The sequence below is a fragment of the Cydia amplana genome, chromosome 1, assembly GCF_948474715.1.
Source record: "Cydia amplana chromosome 1, ilCydAmpl1.1, whole genome shotgun sequence".
Taxonomy (NCBI): Eukaryota; Metazoa; Arthropoda; class Insecta; order Lepidoptera; family Tortricidae; genus Cydia; species Cydia amplana.
Genome location: NC_086069.1, coordinates 23,139,540 through 23,162,405, shown reverse-complemented (window position 1 = coordinate 23,162,405; position 22,866 = coordinate 23,139,540). Strand labels below are relative to the sequence as shown.

Genomic DNA, 22,866 nt, shown 5'->3' with positions numbered 1-22,866 from the left:
ACAATAGAGAACATTTTCTCACCTTTTACTTCACTTCATCTTTTTCTCAATTGTTACCACAGAAAACAGATGAGAAAAAAATCTCAGTTGTTACCTCTGGTTGTTACCAGAGTTGTTACTTGGTGGTACCTAGTTGACCTGGTTACATCTAGGGAACATATCAAATTACTTATGAGTGGATCTGTCACACCGCGGGGCCCTCGGGGTCTAGGACGAATAACATGTATTTATCGAGAGTAATAAAATCATATTTGATAAAAAAAATATTATATTTTTACTTAAAGCATAATTATTATGAGTGATCAATCATCATCTAGCTTCTGCCGCATATTCCGTTTGGGATTGTTGAGTTTCCTCTTCTTGAACTGTACCGGGCCGTGGCCGAGCGAGTCGACGCGCCGCTCACCGAACGTGGCGCGCGCCTCCGGCTCCATGATGACGGGCGGGGGCAGCACTTCCTTCTCGGGTTTCGGCAGCTGCAGGTCGATTTGCTCCACTGGTCTGAAAATATTCGTGAGATCACGTTCTTGGCTTCACGATGTCACTATCTTCCTCGGCTTTTAACCACGGCTCGTGGGAGGGTCCGCTTAGCAACTAATTTCAAGAATTGACGATGGTTTTTACGAAAGCGACTGCTATCTGACCTTCCAACCCAGAGGGGAAGCTAAGCCTTATTGGGATTAGTCCGGGTTCTTCATACAAAGTATTGACAAGGTATGGGCAAGGTAATGCCTACAACTTCTGGTACAGTACCTGCGGCGGGGAAAGTTTTTTAAATGTCCGGTAATATTTCGCGAGGTAAAAATGTCGTTAGTAATACTCTCACTGACCCAGTAGGTAATCTAAAAGAAAAACCCTGAAATCGCGAAAAAACGTTCCAAGGGCAACATCGAGATCTTAATCAGTCAAAATGTAGGTATCTAAATTTGAAACAGACAAAGACATACAATGCGAGTTACACATTAATTTGTCGTTGCACTCCTTGAAGTATAACTATAAAGAAGACAAGGGGGGAGGGGGGAGATGACCGAACGGGATGGTCTTATAGAACTTTCAGTAGGAGTAGCAGTAAAAGGGCTATTATTGTTTGCCTTTTGTCATAGTCTCACTTGAAATTTTGCCTACTTCTAAAAAGTCCTAAGAATTGCGTCAAAACGTTAGACGTCTCGTTCCTCACCAAAGCTTGGTGGGCAAGAATGTACCCGACTAAATTACGTAGGTTGTTTTCGGTATGTTATCAGAAAATATTAAAACGTGTTTTTAATTTAGGTACCTATATGTAAACGCGAGGTATGTTCAGTCCCACATAGGGTTGCCAGATCGAAAGCCGCTATTATCGGGAAAAAATATAAATTTTTCGGGATTTTGGGCCTTAAGTCGGGAAAAAAACCTATCAAATTAAATGAATTGTATTAAAAACAACGATATTTTACATTATTGGCACTGCGTCAGCTGCTCTGCCCAATCTCGCCACGCGCGCCCCGCGCGCGCGCTGACGGGCTCGACGCGGGTCGCTTGCTCGCTCGACGACAGTTCGGAACTTGAAATGATTGTTTTATAACGTGAAGCTGTTTTTCGGGACAATTTTCACTTCGTCGGGAATCGGGAACACATGCTAAAAATCGGGAGAATCCCGCCGAATCCCGACCATCTGGCAACCCTAGTCCCACAGGAGCGCACCGCACGCGTATGGCAACTCTATAGTTCCTTAAGTATATTTTGGCCCAGGGCTGTCTCATTGCAAACATAGAGAAAATCATACTGTCTATGTCTGACGCTAATACTAGCACACGAAATAAAGGGATGAGTATATTTTTCCTTGCTCTTACTGACAGAATGTGTTTGCCAGCCTATAGTTTAGTTGCACTCACTTGTTTTGAACGGCCTGCCACGTGCCGTACGGGTTGGCGGCGCGGGGCTGGGGCCCGAAGTGCGCCGCCGCGGGGGCAGGCCGGGGCGGGCGCTCCTTCCTGACGGACAGCGCTCGCATGCTCTCGCGGGCGAGGTGCGCCTTCGCTTCCACTACGGCTTCTTTGTGTTTCTGTTCTCTAAAACAATATGGAGTGTATCATTTATTGTTATAAAATATACATGTCTTCATACCTGTGCAGTAAGTATGAATGATGCTTTGGAATAATTCCGAGTGATGCTTTTAAGTAAAATTAACCAGTAAAGTGCGTGTTAAGTACATCAAATAATGGAGCGAAGTAAATGTTTCTTGTACAGTCAGCTGCAATAGTTGCTAAGCGGGCCAAGTGTTCAAAATGATCTTGACGTGACTTTATTGTTAAGAGAATATGAGTGCGTCAAGGTAACTTTGAACACCTCGCCCGCTTAGCAACTTCTGCTGCTGACTGTAGGAATCCTGTTTACCAATTTTAAATTCACATTTTGTTTTTATTATTAATTCTCCTAGTTGCAGTAAAAGTACTCACTCTCTATAATTCCGATTGCATTCATATTGGAGACACTTTGAATGATTCATGAAATAGAGCCAGGACTGACAGATGAACATACAGACAGATTCAGCAGATCTCTTACTATACAGGGTGGATTTTCTTTTTGGGTCAGTGAGGGCAGCTACCAGATCCCGTGCTGCTACGAGAAAACGGTCTAAGAAGACCTTCCCTCGATTTCAAATTAATGAAGATTGGCTTTTACAGAATTTGGAAAAAACATACAGGGTGCGAGAAAAATGTCATTTTCGACAAACTTTTTTTTTGATGCCAATCGATCCCATTCCTATTAAGGATCAAAAGCTTGTATGGAACCAAAAAAAAATTCCGGCTAGAAAAGCCACAAATCGAGGAAAACTTTTCCCATACAATTTGTATGAAAATGAAAACTTTTATTTTTCAGATGCTGTTTTTGTATGCCAATCGATTCCATTCCTATCCAGTATCAATAGTTTCCTAGGGGTCAACTTACGGTAATGTACTAAAAAGCCACAAATTAATAAAAACTTTTTCCGTACATTTACTATGGGGAAAATGTGAAATGTTATTCTCAATTTTCTATCTCGCCCATCAGTCCTACAGCAATGTCTTCATACAGTATTATGGTCCCTAATGTAACAGAACTGATTGGCCAGATAGAAAAATGTGAATTTAATTTCACGTTTTCTCCATAGTAAATGTATGGAAAAGTTTTCTTTCATTTGTGGCTTTTTAATACATTACCGTAAGTTGACCCCAAAGAAACTATTGATACTGGATAGGAATGGAATCGATTGGCATACAAAAATAGCATGTGAAAAATAAAAGTTTTCATTTTCATACAAATTGTATGGGAAAAGTTTTCCTCGATTTGTGGCTTTTCCAGCCGGAAATTTTTTTTTGGTTCCATACAAGCTTTTGATCCTTAATCGGAATGGGATCGATTGGCATCAAAAAAAATGTTTGTCAAAAATGACCTTTTTCTCGCACCCTGTATGTTTTTCCCAAAATCTGTAAAAGCCAATCTTCATTAATTTGAAATCGAGGGAAGGTCTTCTTAGACCGTTTTATCGTAGCAGCACGGGATCTGGTAGCTGCCTTCACTGACCCAAAAAGAAAATCCACCCTGTATTTCTTATAATGTGTACCTAGTATTTTTCGTGTAAATATGGTTTTGATAAAATTATTCTCAGTATAAATTAGTCATCGTAAATAGGCTACATTGCTACTAGTCAAATCAGCTTCTTTTTTAGAACTGTCAAAACGATTTGCTAATATGGAATTTATATGAAAACGAATGTAGTGACTGTCGCGCCAAGCGCGATGTAAGCTGGTAAGTGGTATCAACCAGGTTACCTTGTCATGTGGCAACACTGACAGCCAGAGTGACAGTTCTGATGGCGGGAAATAAAGGTACGTGCAATACGTCAGTGGGCGTAGGACGGCGCTGGGTGTACTGAGTCGGTACATGGTGCGCCGCCACTCGGTAACGGGAGCCTGCCCCGGTGAGTGTTTACACACATATTTATGCTTATGTAATCGACATCCTAGCTACATGAGAGTGGAACAAGGGGTTAACCAACGGTCCTTGATTAACGTAGTTTCACTAAGACGTAATAGTCCAATCTCGACATTGGACTGGGAAGCCCGGGGTTTCCTGGAGTGTGCATCGGAAGCACACAGGCAAAGCATGTAGTATGGTCGGTTATGAGTTGGAGTACAAGGGTCGGGTCTAGGGGGCAGGCATATGGAGGACCCCGTGGGGGCAACGCCCCCACGTCCAGGTGGTGTGTAGGACACCAGGGTACTAGACGGTAGTACCTAGTCTGGAGGCGAACCGATCGTACGGGACGGGAGAGTCACTCTGGAATAGGCCAGTAGACTGCACTCTCATAATGATACGAAACGTGCGATGCCAACTCGGAAGTAAATTTACTTGTACATGTAACAGTGTGGTCGTAGGTGACCCCTTCTCCTACTCTCATGTAGCATGGTGTTATATGTATTTATGGTAATATTTTGTTGCCCACGCGAATCTATACCCAATTGGATTCAGGCCCGTGTATTATATACATAGCTGGGTATAGATGGCGCGACAAAAATGGTGGAGATGCTGGGATTTCTGATGATGATGGGAAGCCAGATTAGGTTTGGCTATTCCATCTGTAAATCCCTTTTGAAGGGCCTTGCAGCCGAGATTGTCAAATTAAGTTTTGAATTGGTTGAGCTCAAGGTACCCGGTTGACATATTTTGTTTTGAAAATATGTACGTAATTAATCATTATTTCTTTCACAGCTTTCAACGAAGTTTATTAAAGAAATAAACCCTGAATGTTGTTTTAATTTTATAGTACTAATTTAACCTTTGTTTCACTTTAGACGTAAAAGGGTGCACCCTAGGCTAGATTAAGTATAATGAAATATTACATTAATGTTATAATTATACATTCGTTCTTGTGTAATAATTTCTTTTAGGAATTTAGTCATAAGGTATTTTTTGTGTTATGTTGGCCATCATACCATTTATGTGATTGTGACATAATGGTTTTTATTCTTATCTATGCCCTTAAGGGTACGTTCGGATTTCATAATTTTATTTTCAGTGATAAATGAACGAGTTTGGTAAGGAATGTAGATGAAGGGCAATTTATAATTACCCTTTGTTAATTCGGTTACTTATAATAATCTTTAATTATTATTTACATTTAATTAGATTTATTACGTGGTAAATTTACCGATAAGTCGAAAAATCTTCCGGACGTGAATGAGAATTGGAACGCACCACCGCGCATTGGCAACTCCGGCAAGACCCAACAAGTTGAGAAAAAAAACGAAGAAAAAACGGAATTTTCGCGGTATTCAAAGTTACTTGAGCGAGTGGTGTCTTGAAGTTTCTTGTTAAGTTCATCATTTAGTGTGTTCGTGAATAAATCAGAGTGTTGTGAGGATTGCGATCTCAGTTCTGGTAAAAGGAATTATTCCCAAAGCGAGTTGCAGCAGAATTGCAGGTACGGATGAGTTGTGATGAACTTGGTTGAGTCGCCATGAAGCTGTCGGCTTCCCGGCGGCAAAGTTTATCTTCGAATTATCAGCAAATATGTTATATTCTTTTGTAAAATGTGGTATTATGTGTACATTACAGCTGCACAAAGAAGTAGGGAATGTACCTGGCCAGTTTGAGACGAGTTTTGTGACACGGACACGCGTATTCATTCCTCCGCCCGGAACGAAAAAAGAAAGAACTACGGCATCACGGTTTTCAGGGTGAGTTTTAAACAATAGATACGTAATGATCTATTTATTTTGATGGGAACATTCGACATGAAATCACCTTATAAGACAACATTACGCTGAAGAAAGTAAATGGATGCACGGTAGTGGCTCCGCCGAGACGAATACTACCTATATTTTTGAATTAGTTATCTTATAAAAATATAGCATTGACTAGCCATGGATGTAGCCATGATGGTTTTTTGCACCTTAGACTGCAGTGTAGGCTAACTGGCTGTGTTAATTAATTTCAGCTGTCACCATGGCAAGTTTGCACAGTCGGGTTAAGCTGCGCCATGAAAGACTACAAAAGGTGACTGCGGACTCTCAAGCACTCTGGAAGCAGTTGCAAGCGGAGGGAGCTGTCAGTGAAGAGGAGTTCACAGAAATCCACTTGAAACTGAAGCAATGCTTGGGGACCTTTGAGAAGGAGTTATTTCAGTACTTATGTGTTGTACCGGATGCAGATGTTGTTGGAATGACTCAAAATCAACTTAAGGCTGAAGATCTATTGACTGAATTGGAAATTGCATGGCAGATTAGCAAAAGGCGGAGTGAAACTGTCAAAAAATCCAAGCTACCTGAACTAAGCCTTCCAACGTTTTCGGGGGACAAGTTGAAATGGTGCGAATTTTGGGACCGGTTTGCTGCTAATGTACACAATAGAGAGTTACAGGAGTCTGAGAAGCTAATGTATCTTCTGACCTGCCTAAAGGGCACGGCGCTTGAAACAGTTTCAGGAATAGCGGCTACCAACGCGAACTACTCCATTGCGGTGGAAACTTTGAAGCTACGTTATGGGTCAACTGACACTGATCGACGCACATTATACGGCCCTCAACAACCTCCAAAAGGCAGACTATACTAGTGCCAGCTGTCGGAGTGTCCTGGACAGTGTTGAACGGAATATCAGAGTGTTGGAGAAACTCGGGGAACCGGTTGGAGGTAACCATTTAAGAGCATTAGTGTTGTCAAAATTCCCAGAAAAGGTGATACATGAGCACCACCTCATCGGTGAAGGTACTGACTTGATGGCAATCAGAAACAATTTAGATAGAATTATCACGGCAATGGAAAAGTCAGTACCAAGCCAAGAGTTCATTGCTGTGCCTGGCAGTAGCACAACTGAGGCGTTGCAAGTCCGTACAGAGGAGAGGTCTCAGAATAGCCGGAAGAGGAAACTTGCAGGAAATGCTGGAGCACCACCTTCTAAGCGAGCCAAGAGAGCATGCTTGTTCTGCAACCTGAAGGGACATCTTCTTCTTGTTAGGGGCTATATAAGGCTCCAAAGCCTATGTATCACTGCGACCATCGCTGATCTATTGTGATCCTGAAGGGACATGCTAGCAGGGACTGTCGAAAATACACTACAGTCGAAGCTCGGCAGAAGCAAGTAACGGGAAGGTGTCTCCACTGCCTCCGACGCAATCATATGGCATCGACCTGCAAGCGCAAGATTGCTTGCTTCCGCTGTAAAGGAGACCACCTACTTATATTCTGTCCCAATCCGGCCTCAGATGACCGCAGTGGCAACTCTTTAGAACCCTCACACTAAAAAAAGGAACAAAGGCAGAATCTACATTGACTGTGTTAGTCAGCGGTGTTATATTACTCTGGCAGCTGCAAAAAAGTTAGACCTGCCTACCCTCCAGGAAGACCTACTCATTTTCACCTTCGGAGCTTCTGAACCTATGGAGACGTCGACTCCCTCAACAACAGTCGACATCCAGACGAAACGTGATGTTAATTAAAGACAAAGTTCCGGTGACATCCGTCAAGTATCCTGGAGTGTCGACATTGTTGCTGATGATGATACAGTTGGAGAGGTTGTTGATGTACTCATTGGGAATGACTACTTTGGCGCTATCATCACAGGAAGAAAGATCCAGGTGTCCGAAGACTTTTGGTTATTGGATACGGATTTTGGATGGGTGCCTTCGGGGAAGCTTACTCCTGAAGAAAGAAGTGGAGAACTCTCAGTGGTCACATACTGTCAATGTCACACTCCCAGTTGCACATATTTCAGTGAGCCAGATCTGCCTTTAAGAAACATAGATGTAAGGTTCTTATGGTCATTAGAGAACCTAGGGATTACGGACTCTCCAAAGGCTACGAGACAAGAAGAAGCAGTCCGTCACTTCAACGAGACTGTGCAATATCAGGAAGGTCGGTACTTAGTGAAATGGCCCTGGATTGAGTACCCACCAGATTTGCCATCAAATTTTGGGTTGACCTTAGGTCGATTGAAGAGTAACCTGAAAAGACTACACCTCCAGTTGATTAAGGAGTATGACTTGATCTTTTTGACTGAGAACCACTTCAGCACAGATCCTCCGATAGACACAAAATGAAAAGTTCTACGGGCTCTAGCACATGTGTATGACCCAGGTGGCTTTGTATGCCCACTCATGTTGTCAATGAAGCTGATCTTCCAGAATATCTGTGAAAATAAATGTAGTGGGATACAGAACTACTTACGAAGATGACACAGTCTGTAAAGAATGTCATGGAAAGTCTGAAATCCATAGTAGACACAGAGGTGCCTAGGCACATCGGAACAAATGCCTCAAGGAGTGAGCTTAAGTACCACTTGCACTGCTTCACAGATGCCTCCAAAGATGCATATGCTGCCGTTATCTACCTTAAAGTGATTGAAGACGGTCAAGGAAAATCAGTCTCCATTTTGATGGCAAAATCACACGTGTCACAGACCAAAGACGAAGATGAATTGAAAATTCCCAAACTAGAACTACTAGGATTTCTGATTGGAAGCAGACTCCTGAAATACGTAAGAAACCATCTTGATCTTGACATAGAGAAAGAATATATGTGGTCAGATAGTTTGGTGCTACTTAGTTGGAGGTCATACAAACTGCTCCCACCCTTTGTTGCCAACAGGGTAAATGAAATAAAGCGTGACCATCCCAACACAGAGATGTTCTACGTACGATGAGGCACATCAGAACCTTCTTTCTGTTGGGGAGGTCCTGGGTGACGACCCAGGTGAGCCGACACAGGAAGTACCCATTGGTGATGACGCTGACCAGAGCGAGGCCCTGGAGCAAAGAAGTCCCAGTGATCCTGTTGAACCAATGGACGCCCAGGACTTGAGTATACCTACAGAGAATGGTGAATATCCTACTGATGAAAGCATGGAACTTGACAATCCTGACAATCACCATGAAGTAGGCATCCAGCAGCAGACCATCGTTGGCAAAAATATGTCAGAGATAAAAGATCTACAAAGCAAGCACTTCCAAGAAGAACTAGATGGTAATAGAACACACTTAGCACGAAACCTAGATCTCTTTGTCGATGTGGACGGCCTTCTTAGGTGCCGTGGGCGTATGGCGAACACCACCTGGAGCTATGACATGAAGTATCCGATACTACTGCCAAAGAATTCTGAGTTCACTGACAGAATCATGAAGGAGACGCATGAGAGTAACTACCACGTCGGGGCTCCATATACTTTGAGTATCATCAGGGAAAGGTATTGGATACCCCAAGAGAAAGCCCAGGTGATGAAGGTGTTGAAGCGATGTACCCAGTGTGTCAAACACGGCGGCGGGCCGTATCGTTTACCAGCCACACCGGCGCTGCCTTCAGAACGAGTCAATTACAACAGACCCTTCACTTACACTGGCGTTGACTATCTGGGACCGCTGTTTGTGAGTACCCAGACTGGTAAAGAGAAACGTTGGGTAGCCTTATTCACGTGTTTGACAGTAAGAGCGATACATCTGGAGATCGTGAAGGACCTTTCGGCTGAAGAATGTCTCCTAGCCCTGCGACGGTTCATAGCTGCTAGAAACAAGCCACAACGGATATACTCAGATAATGCGACTTGTTTTAAGTTAGTCGCTGAAATGGTACAACAGCCATACTGCGTTGAGAATAACATCCAATGGAAATTCATATGTCAACTAGCACCGTGGCATGGAGGGTTTTACGAGCGGCTGGTGGCATTGGTGAAGCATTGCCTTAAAAGAACCCTAGAAAAGCACCTTCTCAATGATACCAGGTTACTGACGGTGATAAAGGAAGTGGGAACAGTACTTAACTCAAGACCACTGACAAGAGTCGGTACAGAGGTGGAACATGTTCTCTGTCCGGCAGATTTCTTAAGCCTAGGACAATGTTTGACTATGAGACCATCTGCCGCGGATATTCCGACTTGTAACACTGCTACAAAGAGCGACCTGTTTGAGAGCTGGAAGAGAGGATGCAATATCCTAGCGGAATTCAAGAGAATGTTCGTCATGCAGTATCTTGCTAGTCTGAGAGAGAGGTACAACAACTCACCCAAGCAGCCTAGAGTTAAATCTCATCGATCACCACAAGTAGGCGACCTTGTACAGGTTAAATCGGATCTCAAGAACAGAAACCTCTGGAAAGTGGGGAAGATCCACGAGCTGATCAGGGGAAGTGATGGTGAATGTAGAGTAGCGAGGGTCAAGGTTGACGATTCTACTTTAACACGTTCCATTGGCCATCTCTACCCGCTGGAGGTAGATGACGAGACGCCTGAGGTAGAACCTGTAGCAACAGGCTCGACTGAGATTGAAGAGGACAGCAAGGAGTTGAAAGTTCCAAACAGCATGCCTGTGCCCGATGAACGATGAACAACCGGCGGTCGACGCGGATGATCTGGCTGAATGTGACGTGACCAGTCACATTGAAGTCCCAACACCAGAGGAGCAGCCAGAGGAAAGAGGCGTCGGCAGAAGCAAGCGGATCGCAGCCATTCGTGCCAGGGGTAAAATCCTGGAGTGGACGCGACACCTGCTCGCCTTGCTGCAGTAACCTTCATTGTCCTCGGGACTGTCGCGCCAAGCGCGATGTAAGCTGGTAAGTGGTATCAACCAGGTTACCTTGTCATGTGGCAACACTGACAGCCAGAGTGACAGTTCTGATGGCGGGAAATAAAGGTACGTGCAATACGTCAGTGGGCGTAGGACGGCGCTGGGTGTACTGAGTCGGTACATGGTGCGCCGCCACGCGGTAACGGGAGCCTGCCCCGGTGAGTGTTTACACACATATTTATGCTTATGTAATCGACATCCTAGCTACATGAGAGTGGAACAAGGGGTTAACCAACGGTCCTTGATTAACGTAGTTTCACTAAGACGTAATAGTCCAATCTCGACATTGGACTGGGAAGCCCGGGGCTTCCTGGAGTGTGCATCGGAAGCACACAGGCAAAGCATGTAGTATGGTCGGTTATGAGTTGGAGTACAAGGGTCGGGTCTAGGGGGCAGGCATATGGAGGACCCCGTGGGGGCAACGCCCCCACGTCCAGGTGGTGTGTAGGACACCAGGGTACTAGACGGTAGTACCTAGTCTGGAGGCGAACCGATCGTACGGGACGGGAGAGTCACTCTGGAATAGGCCAGTAGACTGCACTCTCATAATGATACGAAACGTGCGATGCCAACTCGGAAGTAAATTTACTTGTACATGTAACAGTGTGGTCGTAGGTGACCCCTTCTCCTACTCTCATGTAGCATGGTGTTATATGTATTTATGGTAATATTTTGTTGCCCACGCGAATCTATACCCAATTGGATTCAGGCCCGTGTATTATATACATAGCTGGGTATAGATGGCGCGACAGTGACGGCACGGTAAACTCACCTACTTTTTATATTTCAATCCGATTTATTAAATACAAATTGTGTTTAAAAATAGCTGCTGTGTCTGTTTTTCTAATAATTATCTGGTTCTTTATTTCGTGCACGATTTGAAATAATTTATTTTGAGTACAGGAAACATCCCTATTGACTATAGTTGTCTGAATTTTAGTTTAAGATAAAGATTATTTCCAGTATTATAATAAAGCCCATTAAAGCTTACTTTTGCTTTTTCTTAATCTTCTTTGCATCCTCTTCTTTCAGTTTCTCTTTTTCCTGATCAGCAAGTGATAAATAATGATCTGGGGGATCCCATGTAGTTTCTGAAATAAATATTAAAATATTTAGTACCATTTGCGTATAAAGTGGAATAATATTATGCTGCATAATGTCAAAATGTTCTTTACTAAGTTACCAAATATACTATGATTGCTTTAATGAAATTGCATTCATTCAATAAATTCATAGTACATTTCGCGTATAAAGTCCATGGATTTGGCGGCTGAGGGTGCAGAAAAGTAGGCACTGCACGGTGTAACCTGGCATATATGTAGTTGTAACTAGGAAGCAAGTAGGACCTCATTTTGCTTCCGTGAACTTCTTTGATCTAACTGGCAATTTGATATATAATTTACATGAATATTTAGAATTGTTTACAAGATGTTTAAGTAATATCCCAGCTAGCAAGTTTATCTTGCCTTCTCTTGCCACAAATACCTAGATGTTTGAATTTACTATTATAGCTATGTTAGTGAGACATCTATACTTATTTACCGTACCATTGGTTTCTGTGTTCCAAAAGTATGAACCATCATCAGTTTTGACCTCATGCCAAACTGGAGCGGGCCGAGCTTGTGGAACCACAACTGGTTCATTTTTGTCTGAGGAGCTTTCACCCAACATGTTGTTGATACTCTGAAATGTAAGACTAAATTTACCCAATCTAAGTGCACAATTAACACCTTTACTACGCTTCCAGTGACTCGCTAGTAGTTCACTGTTCGTAGGCGCTTTTCGCTACATACGGTTTTTCCCGTGTTATCGGCTACGCTCGTAGCGCGTAGCTCGCGCTGCCACTGAATGTGTTAAAATCAAAAGAAACAATGTCTTGCATGTTGAATATCTGAATGCATATTTCCATGCATATAGACAACATTTAAAACAGGAAGTCTTGATAATAAACCAGAAAGTAGTAGCAGAAGATAAGAATTTTAAGAAAAAAGGTAGGTAGGGTAGGCATAGGGGTTATCAGGTCAGTTTTTGTGTGGTTAGTCATTTATTAGGTTTTAATGCTCAATGATGGACAATGTACCTATTATTATTGGATTACTTAGTCTCTAAGATGTTGGCTATTATTGGCCATTATACTCTCCATCTCCGCACAAAACGGCTATGATGGTCTAATGAATTTATTAACTGTAGTAGTTTTTAGTCACATTAGACCAGTGGTAAAAAACTAAAATGTTTTCATACTTTTAGCCTAAAGTTTGGTCAAGTCATTTGTTTTCTGTACCATTTTGTACCTAGTCACAGTGACAATCATATGAGATGTATAGCAGCTTTTATATTGATAAGGCACAAAATGGTACGTACATAAATATTAATTCCTTAAATATACACTCCTTAAATAGGTTTATTTACCCAGGTAAACATAAAACAGTACCTGTGAGGTGAGGTCTGCGTTATTTTGTACATCCTTCAAGTAGGCAGCCATAGCAGCTGCCTCCATCTTTTTCATGTCATCATCAATTTTCTCTTTTTGTTTAAATTCTTTAGTGCTTTTCTTTGTGATCTGGGATATATGTTTTTGCACATTTTCTTTGTGACGTTTCCCTCCTTCATGAAAAGAAATTGACTGAAAATAATTCACATAAAAGTAAATAGGTATGGGTAGTAACTCTTAACTAACCAGTACGGTAATTTCTTAAACAACATGTTTTTATTATAATGATTGTCCAGTCTTACCTGTTAATATTATATGTAAGCGAATCTGTAAAAATGGGATAACCGCAGTGTAGCCTCGTAAGACACAGGGCAATTTTGACGCTTTTGAATTTGAAACTTTCTTTTGAGTTCAAAACTCGAATATAATTTGTACTTGTACTAGTACACGGGGACTTACGAGGATAGGATAGATAAGATAAGCGTTTTACGGTCCATACGGACTGAGCATTGGGAGCTTTGCTTAGTTTGAACTTTTAAGTATTACTTACAACTTTATTGTCAGCAAACCAACATTTACAAAATTCACAATATTTGCGAGCTTGAGATTTCCAGTATTCTGTCCTGGAATGAAGAAAAGGAGAGGTTACTTATTATTAAATACCACACTTTTATATAAGTAACATTTGGTTACGTACATTTTGCTTAAATACAGTTCACAGCGCAAACAATTACTGAACTTGTGTATTTTTAATAAATGTAACTGCAGGATTAAATGAAAATATGTTTAGTTAGATAAATCAAAATGTTTCATTACACTATTTACAATTTTACACTAGTTAGTTGTGTCAAATGTCATCTGTCAATGTAATATGTTCGTTCGAATATCAGCTCTTGTTATTTATTTATTTTGGCATGCAAAGTACAAAAAAAAGTAGACTTCATCATCTTCATAAATACGTGATAATAAAGGTTTTTTGTGGTTGTGAGGAAAAGCTAGTAAATTATTGCATATTTATCAGTCTTACTTATTTGGATTGATTTGGACTTTGGAGATGGTAAAAACAATAAATAAATATTATGGATGGTTTCCGAATGACGTGCCACAGACAAGAAAATAAATTATATGTTAAGGAGTCTACAGACGTTTCCACAAATGGCATGCGATTTTATAGCCATAACACACTACCGCACCGCACCAAGGTTACGGAGCGACGTACCCATAAGTGAGAGCGAGAAAGAGATATGTCGTTCTCGCCCTCACTTATGGGAGTGGCGCAACAAGGTCGCGGTGCGGTGCGGTAGTGTGGTATACATGAATAGGATAAAAAATCAGGTTGAGCACTACCCACTACGGTACAAGTTTTTAGAGCACAGGCAACCCTAGATGTCTATGGTAAACAGATTGTTGTCATTGTCAGTTTTCAAAAAAGAAAATCTTGTCTTTGGTGAATTGTTACTGTGATGTCGTCGTCGAGTATCGAGTGTCGTCGTCTTTTGTAAAGTTTTATCAAGGTAACGTTTGTTTATTATTAGTCACGAGAGAAAGCGTACTTTCTAATACATTATGATAATTAATCTAGTCTCCTTTAATTAAAGTCTACTGTAATAATTGTAATATTGGATGCCACTGGCGGGCGGCCATATTAAAAATTTAAGGCGAAATTTACAACTTGCACTATTGAATCGCTATAAATCTTCTTCATCGTAAGCCTAGGCTTTATTAGTGTTTTAGTAATTCGTTTTATGCATATAATACTATCCCTTTAATGTAATAGTTGTCCGTTAACGATTTGTATTGATATTTTGCGTCAATAACATTTAAATTGTATTTATAGGTATCTTGATTGTTGACGCGTCTTGTTCGGTTCTAATCTAATTTGAAGTACCGTTATGTAGTTGATAACGTTTATGTCTTGTTTCAGATATTCCTGGACTTAACTTGGTGAACGTGATAAACTTCTCAAATAGCTTATGTATCTAAAAGTGACTTGTAATAAATTTTGTTTAGTGTCGGACTTGGACAAAAAAAATTGTGATCTGTTTCTAATTTTAATTACCCCTAAGTGGGATAGTTTGGCAAAATGATGACCGAAAATAGAATTAGTTCAAGTAATCACGTCGGTAACAGTATGAGCAATCAGAATAAGGGGTCTGTACACTTTCCTTTGTTGGGTTCGTTGTCATATAACGGAAAATTTAGATGCTTATATTTATCCGTTTGTTTAAATTTTCAGAGATGTCGATAAAACTGTCGACGACATCGGTTGGAAATCAAAATTAAAAATACCCCCAAAAGATAGAAGAATAAGAACTAGTGTAAGTGATTTTCTTGATCTACCTACTACAAAATAAATAATCATGCGAGCACTTGGTGCTAATGTGACTAAGAAAATTACACTGTAACATTATCTTGTAATTAAAATGAACTAAAATTAGCCAAAATGTGTGTAGCTTGTTAATTGTATCTCTATTTTTAGGATGTCACTGATACTAGAGGTAATGAGTTTGAAGAGTTCTGCTTAAAACGAGAGCTGCTGATGGGCATTTTTGAGAAGGGATGGGAAAAACCGTCCCCCATTCAAGAGGCTTCAATCCCCATTGCACTTAGTGGTAAAGATGTGCTCGCTCGAGCCAAAAACGGTACAGGCAAGACTGGAGCTTATTGTATTCCAGTTTTAGAACAGGTAAATTTGTAATTATGATAAATTTATGTTTGGGTAGCCAGCCCTGAAATCACCCTACTTAATGTCTTTACCATAGGATGAGGCAAATATTAGAAAGGGTGACTGACTAATGTTAATTTTCTGTGTTTAATTTCATCTTAATTCAATACTTCACATATTTTTAGTTGCTACAGGTACTTGGATTTGTGCAGTATTTTTTATTGTTTTAGTCTATTGGGATATAAAAATTAATTACTGCCTGGAATCTGCGACGAGGGTTCTTTTTAAAAGTATTAGTATTAGTACTCATTGATTTATGAAGCTGACACTGATCAAAGAAGTGTCAGTTTTACAAGCTTTATTTTATTGAGTAAAACCTTTTTTATTTATCTCATCTCTAAAATATTCTGATAGTTCTTATATTTTTGCAGATTGATAGGACATTCTGTCACTTCTAAGGAAGTCATTTAATTCTTCTTAGCTTTGGTAAATTAGCATATATCTATGGTGTTTACAGGGTTCCATAGTTTTATATTATGTCCTATGTTATGTATGTAGTATGCAAAGAAATGAGAATTATTGCCTATTCCTACTATAGCATTTGTACTGTACCTGTGCAAATGTTTTATCCACTATTTTAAATGATGATACTTTTGGATTCCCCTTCATTTTCCATAAATGAGAAAAAACAGTTCTGATTCAAACAATATTTGTTAAGTTGTCATCATAATATACCTTTTCTAGTCTAATAGGTATTTTTTTTTAGGTTGATCCTAAAAAAGATGCTATTCAAGCTTTAATTGTGGTACCAACTAGAGAGTTAGCACTTCAGACATCACAAATTTGTATTGAACTGGCAAAACACACAGACATACGCGTAATGGTAACTACAGGAGGCACCAACCTCAGAGATGATATTATGCGTATTTATCAAAATGGTAAGAATTTCAACATTTTAAACTTACGTTTAAAATTTAAAAATTTTATAGATGTGTATATGTTTAGATTTTTTAGATGCTTGTTTGTAAAACTAAACAGAATTTATATAGGATCCTTTTATACCCAGAAACTGTCCTAGTAAGATGGGAAGGGAGTGGGATCAGTTTAAACATTTCTAAGCTTAGAAGTCACAGGCCTAGCCTACAAAGCATATTTTATGTTTATATATGTACATTTACCATCTGCATTTATTTATTTATTCGTATAGCAAAAATACACTCGTTCATAATAGGTAACAGGTGCATATTTGCATTAAAACTACTTTATTATGATGATATTTATTGGATTCCCCTTCACTTTCTATAAGTGAGAAAAAACAGTTCTGAAACTTAACTGTGGTAGGTTGGTATTTCATACTGAAGTAGTGATCATATTCTAATTGTTTTTTTACTATTCCAGTGCAAGTGATTATTGCCACGCCAGGCCGAATGATTGATCTCATGGACAAGCAGGTTGCTAAGATGGACCAGTGCCGGATGCTGGTCCTAGATGAAGCAGACAAACTTCTTTCTCAGGACTTCAAGGGCATGCTGGATATGGTTATTTCAAGGTCAGTATTTCATTTGATATACAGTACAATCTCACTAATGCAGACATGAGAGGAAAAGGTAGACTAATGGAAGTTAGAGCAAATCTGCATGTAAGATTATATAATCACTCATTTCGCTCTGTGCAACTGATTGAGTAGAGAGAGATGTCAATCAATCAGATCAGATACATACAGCTATAAGTGCGACCAAGATGGCGAGTCACGCGATACGATCCCGCCATGTTTTTCCGACACCCTCTGAATTATTCTGAACCTATTCGCAGTCTCACTCGCTCATCACGCTCGGCCGGCTCATTCGAATCATGTGGGAAAGAGCGAGCAAGGAACACTGAGACAGATGAGTTACTGAGCGAGTTAAATCATCAGTGAGTTGAAGAATGAGCAAGTTCAATCAAAAAGATACTAAGTTTATTTAAATCGCTCACTCGTGAACGACGTAAGTCTAATGCGGCTTTCTAACAAAAAAGGGTCCTAATGAAAAGCCACATATGCACATTTGTTTTTTTGTTAATCAAATCCTTGAAACCCTAGCATTTAAACATGTTAGCCTTTGTCATTTCAACCAGGGATGTTGCGAATATCCGCATCCGCAACCGCGGAACTTCCGCATTATTTTCAACATCCGCATCCGCATAAAATCGATGCGGATTTAATGCAGATGCGGATGTGGAACAGGTCAGTACAGGAACGTCTTGGCATCGGCGTAAGTGCTAGACTGCTAGGTATTTAGTTATTAACCAAAAAAACCTATTAGAAATGAGCAGTCAAGCGTGAGTGGGACTTAATGCACGGAACCCTTGGAACGCGAGTCCAACTCGCACTTGGCCGGTTTTTTGAAATAAAAATTACTAAAATGTAATATTTGACGTTTTTTATGGTACTATCTTGACATCCGCATCCGCGGATGTGAGCCTTTAAAAATCCGCATCCGCGGATGTCAAAAAATCGGCATCCCCAACATCCCTGATTTCAACAAGATATTTATTTGTTTAAATAAAAATGAAATGGAATATCTATTTAGTGATAGCCTAGGTTCTCTACTGTACAGCTGGTTACTAATAAAACACACTTCCCAGATTACCCAAAGAGCGGCAAATCTTGCTGTTCTCAGCCACGTTCCCATTGAGCGTGAAGCAGTTCATGGAGAAGCACTTGAGGGAGCCGTACGAAATTAACCTCATGGAGGAGCTCACGCTGAAGGGAGTCACACAATATTATGCATTTGTACAAGAGAGGCAGAAGGTGCATTGTTTAAATACCCTATTTTCAAAGGTGAGTTATTAATAACGAATTTTATTTTGTATGGTAGCATCGCCCACACTTTTAACTGTACGTCGGTCGCCTTTTGTAATAAGGTCCACCTATGTACAGTCTGTGCAACGACATATTCTTTAGTTTTTACTGTTACTGAACATGATTTTATTTTAGTTATTTTCACCCAATTTTTATTGGGATACTGCAAATAGGTATAAGTTTTTACAAACTGCCATTATAGTACATTACAGATAACATAATATAAATAATAAATCAGCAATATTCGATAACCCTACTAAATGTTATCTTTGCTATCAGAAAATCAATGAATGCATGTAACTTACATAAGTGTAGTTCCCTTTTAACTGTATTGAAAATCCATTACATTCGGTTTGCGCTGTCATGCTACTGCATTTCAAGTTGATCCAGGCGGTCTAGCATGAGTTGCGTTCTCGCGTGCGAGTCCATACTTCAAGTCGCGCCAGATGTATGGAGTCACGCGCGCGCCAGATCTCAAACTCGTCAAAAGGCTTCCTAAAGTCGCTAACTAAAATGCGGCGGGACATGAACGGGGTGGTAGCGAGGCCGTGGAGTCCTGCATCCAAGTGCTCGTGCAACATGCCGCGTTAGCGCTTTGCTCACGCCCCGTTGTAGTGTGAAGAAGCTTATACTTCACTTGCGACCCGCCCCGGCTTCGCACGGGTTAATAAATTATACATAAACCTTCCTCTTGAATCACTCTATTAAAAAAAATCGCATCAAAATCCGTTGCGTAGTTTTAAAGATCTAAGCATACATACAGACAGACAGACGGCGGGAAGCGACTTTGTTTTATACTATGTAGCGATTAGGCGTGCCTTGAGCGAGGCTCGTGCTGCTGCTACTAACGTCAAGATGCGACCGCACATGGGGTGTAAAACTTTGGGGTTCTATGTATATTAGGTCGCATAATAATTGATTGTCCTAATGTAATATTACATATTAATTGTTATTGTGTTGAAACTATTAACATTTCTGAAATATTATAAAAGAAACCTAACCTACCCCATTCTACACAACCTATGCAAAATATTTTCGAAAATACATTCTGTTCCAGCTGGAGAAAAATTATGCGAAAAGAGTTATATGCGTAACATTACATTAGGACAATCAATTATTATGCGACGAGATACGACCCCAAACTTTGGATTTAACTTTGATTTAACCTTAATTTTATTGCATCGTTTTGTTACAGTTACAAATAAACCAGTCCATCATTTTCTGCAATTCAACTCAGCGCGTGGAGCTGCTGGCCAAGAAGATCACGGAGCTGGGGTACTGCTGCTACTACATCCACGCGCGCATGGCGCAGGCGCACCGCAACCGCGTGTTCCACGACTTCCGCGCCGGCCTGTGCCGCAACCTGGTCTGCTCCGACCTGTTCACCCGCGGTATCGACGTGCAGGCCGTCAACGTCGTCATCAACTTCGACTTCCCGCGCATGGCCGAGACTTACCTGCACCGCATCGGCCGCTCGGGCCGCTTCGGCCACCTCGGCATCGCCATCAACCTCATCACGTACGAGGACCGCTTCGCCCTGCACCGCATCGAGCAGGAGCTGGGCACGGAGATCAAGCCGATCCCGAAGGTCATCGACCCGGCGCTGTACGTGGCGCGTACCTGCGAGGAGGAAGACACGGACAAGTAACCTGCGACGCGCTCGTGCCCGTCGCCACTCGCGTCGCTAGTGCCCGCGCCGCCGACTGACTGGTGAATGGATTACTATAAAAACATAAAACGAAAAACTTATTTGTAAAAAGTGTAATGAATTTATTGTAACGAAATGTGCGTGTAAATAGTTTATCGTGAAATAAGACTTTAAACCTGGAATGGGTTACTTTTTTAAAGTGTATATAAAACGAACATCGGGACTTGCGAGAGGCGTCTACGTTCTTTGTCCATATTGGATACTGTGCGTGAATTCCTATATTGTTAAAACGTAAAATATTTATCTGAATCTGTGGAAGTCTACCTAGATTTGTCAGTGAAATTAACATAAATTGTGGTAGACTTTGGACAGATGTTCATGAGGATACTTGCCCATATTTCGTACAGTAGAGCTAGCGCCGGTTTTCTTTTACAAATGAATTTCTAAAAACTTAATTCTGTAATATGGGCGAGTATGAAGTCTAGCTCTGCCGATCTGTCAAATTAATATTGTGATAAATGATTTTTTAAAACCAGTGTCAATGACATTGTCTTTGTCTGCTTGGGACAGTGTCTATAACATCAAGCCGTGTTTATATTTCATATTAATGTCGTTAAATTATTTTCGAGTGTAAAGCAGCTAAGTCACAGTAGGATAACTTAAGATAGTGTAAGGTTTGGTAGGCATGTCTAATGTAACAAATCAAATCTATTTTATAATTCTTTTTCTGGTTTCTGAGAGAAATGTTCACACAACACGGGCCAAGAAATGAAGTGATTCGAAGGACTTGTAATAAATTGGTGGAAATGATAGATGCAGCTGGCGCCTACCTTACCTTATGGGGATGATTTTTTTGTTGAATTAGATGAAACTGTGACTTCAACGAGGCTGGGCAATGAACAGTACCGCTGCGGCTTGCGGTCACGGTACATTGCTCGGTCTAGGGGAATTTTAATTTAGAGAGTATTTAGTTTTGATTATTAAAGTAACATGATATTTTGACTCTCTGGGGAAATTTATGGGGAATGTCAAGTGAAGAGTTAAAACGTTTGGTCTGTATTTTCAGTCAGTAAGTAGCTAAATGTAAAATTGTAAAAAAACTGTGTTCAGTATAACTTGGAATAAATAATTTCCTATAGTGTGGCACTGCCTTTCAACGACTTGTGCCCGAGGACACTTGACCAATTGGCTAGTACCTGATCTTAATTGTCAATATTGTTGCAGAATTCTGCGTAGGAATTATAGTAGTATTCGATGTTCACACTTGTAATTTGAAACTGTCACTGTAAGTTTTATTAACATAAATAATGCTGACTTGTGTAACACAGTGTAAAAGAATTGTGCTATGTTCATATCTTCAGTCGGAAGTTCGTAACATACTTTGATAAAATAGTCCACTGATGATTTTATACTTCACTGTGTTATTTTTTAAGGAACTTAAGAAAATGATGTATCTATTAGATTTAATATTTGCCTTTTTACTTTCGAAAACATAGTCAACAAATCTATTACAGTTAGCTCTGGCATGTGTTATAATAGTATGAAACAAGAGATTGTAATGAATGAAAGTGGTTTTTGTTGACATGAGTGTAAATGTTTATACCTACGGTAAAACCGTTACAAAGAGGCGAAACAATATAAGAAAGATGCAGCAATGGGAACTATTATTTGTCTGTGATAATCTTCATGCTGACTATGTTTTAGGTCTATCTGAATATGGGTTTGATTTGGTCTTCCGATATGCTAAGTTAAGTAATGCCGTGAATCAAGTGATGTATGTTTGATGGGGATATGTTACAGATAGACCAAATGATATATAGATCGTAAAGTACCTGTATCCTTGAAACAAACAAAAATATACTGAATTGAACATCCAGTGACAATTTGACAATTAACCATATCAATCTAGATTTTTTTATAACTCATGTAATTATTTACTTAAGAAATCATGCCTTTATTATTATCTATCTATACACTAGCATTTTGCAAATTTAGTGTTTTCCAGTGGCAGTGTCGTTAAAATTCTGTGATTTTGTTTTTGATATTAAAAAAATATATTATTGTTGAAAATTGGCCAAAATAAACTCTTCACGCCAAATGTTTGTTGTTTTGATTCACTTAGCCTTCGTATACTTGCTTTTGAACGCGAAGCCTGTACACATTTTGCGATAGAAGAGTGTTACGGCCATTGACATATAATTATCTCAGGACTAGCCTAAGTGTAAGGCCTGAGTGGACGCTCGGAGCGGAGCGTTCGGCGGGGCGTGCAGCGTGGCGTCGGGCTCACAAGGGATTTGAGCAGCGTGCACTAAGGCCGCTCCTATACGTTTGCATTTGTTTGACATGCACGCCGCACGCCCCGCCCCGCTGCACGCTCAACATGAGCGTCCTCTCAGGCCTTACACTCACGGGCAATAAGAATGGAGCATAAATGGGGCCAGTACAGCGGTGTGAAAACGCTGCAACGCGATTGGTTGATGAGTTCGCATCACGCGCGCGCGGCCGCGCGATTGGTTCCAATTCGTGAATGACCGCTGAAATAGTACCATTTTTAGTGCACGTAAGGCCAGTCCTGAGATATAAGTCAATGGTTACTTACGGCCAACCGCCGATGGTAAGGGGGCATGGGGCTGCGGAAGTTCGCTTAGCTTATATGTTAAAAAGCTTTTTAATTGAACGATTGAAATACGAGAATTATGATTCTCACGGA

The 22,866-nt window shown here is 40.6% G+C and overlaps 2 protein-coding genes across 2 annotated transcripts; one reads left to right on the top strand and one right to left on the bottom strand.

Moving 5' to 3' along the window:
- Nucleotides 1-250: 250 nt before the first annotated feature.
- LOC134654497 (WW domain-binding protein 4) lies at nucleotides 251-14,224 on the bottom strand. Its single transcript, XM_063509944.1, has 7 exons — nucleotides 14,221-14,224; nucleotides 13,552-13,649; nucleotides 13,002-13,193; nucleotides 12,118-12,253; nucleotides 11,562-11,661; nucleotides 1,872-2,048; nucleotides 251-501 (listed from the first exon to the last, which is right to left on the bottom strand). Exons 1-7 carry the CDS (start codon nucleotides 14,222-14,224, stop codon nucleotides 303-305), a joined length of 906 nt encoding a protein of 301 aa, XP_063366014.1. The 3' UTR covers nucleotides 251-302.
- A 159-nt stretch (nucleotides 14,225-14,383) lies between these two features.
- LOC134650610 (ATP-dependent RNA helicase me31b) lies at nucleotides 14,384-22,254 on the top strand. Its single transcript, XM_063505564.1, has 8 exons — nucleotides 14,384-14,515; nucleotides 14,926-15,152; nucleotides 15,238-15,319; nucleotides 15,481-15,687; nucleotides 16,433-16,604; nucleotides 17,065-17,215; nucleotides 18,292-18,487; nucleotides 19,704-22,254. Exons 2-8 carry the CDS (start codon nucleotides 15,085-15,087, stop codon nucleotides 20,154-20,156), a joined length of 1,329 nt encoding a protein of 442 aa, XP_063361634.1. The 5' UTR covers nucleotides 14,384-14,515; nucleotides 14,926-15,084; the 3' UTR covers nucleotides 20,157-22,254.
- The last annotated feature ends 612 nt before the right edge of the window (nucleotides 22,255-22,866 follow it).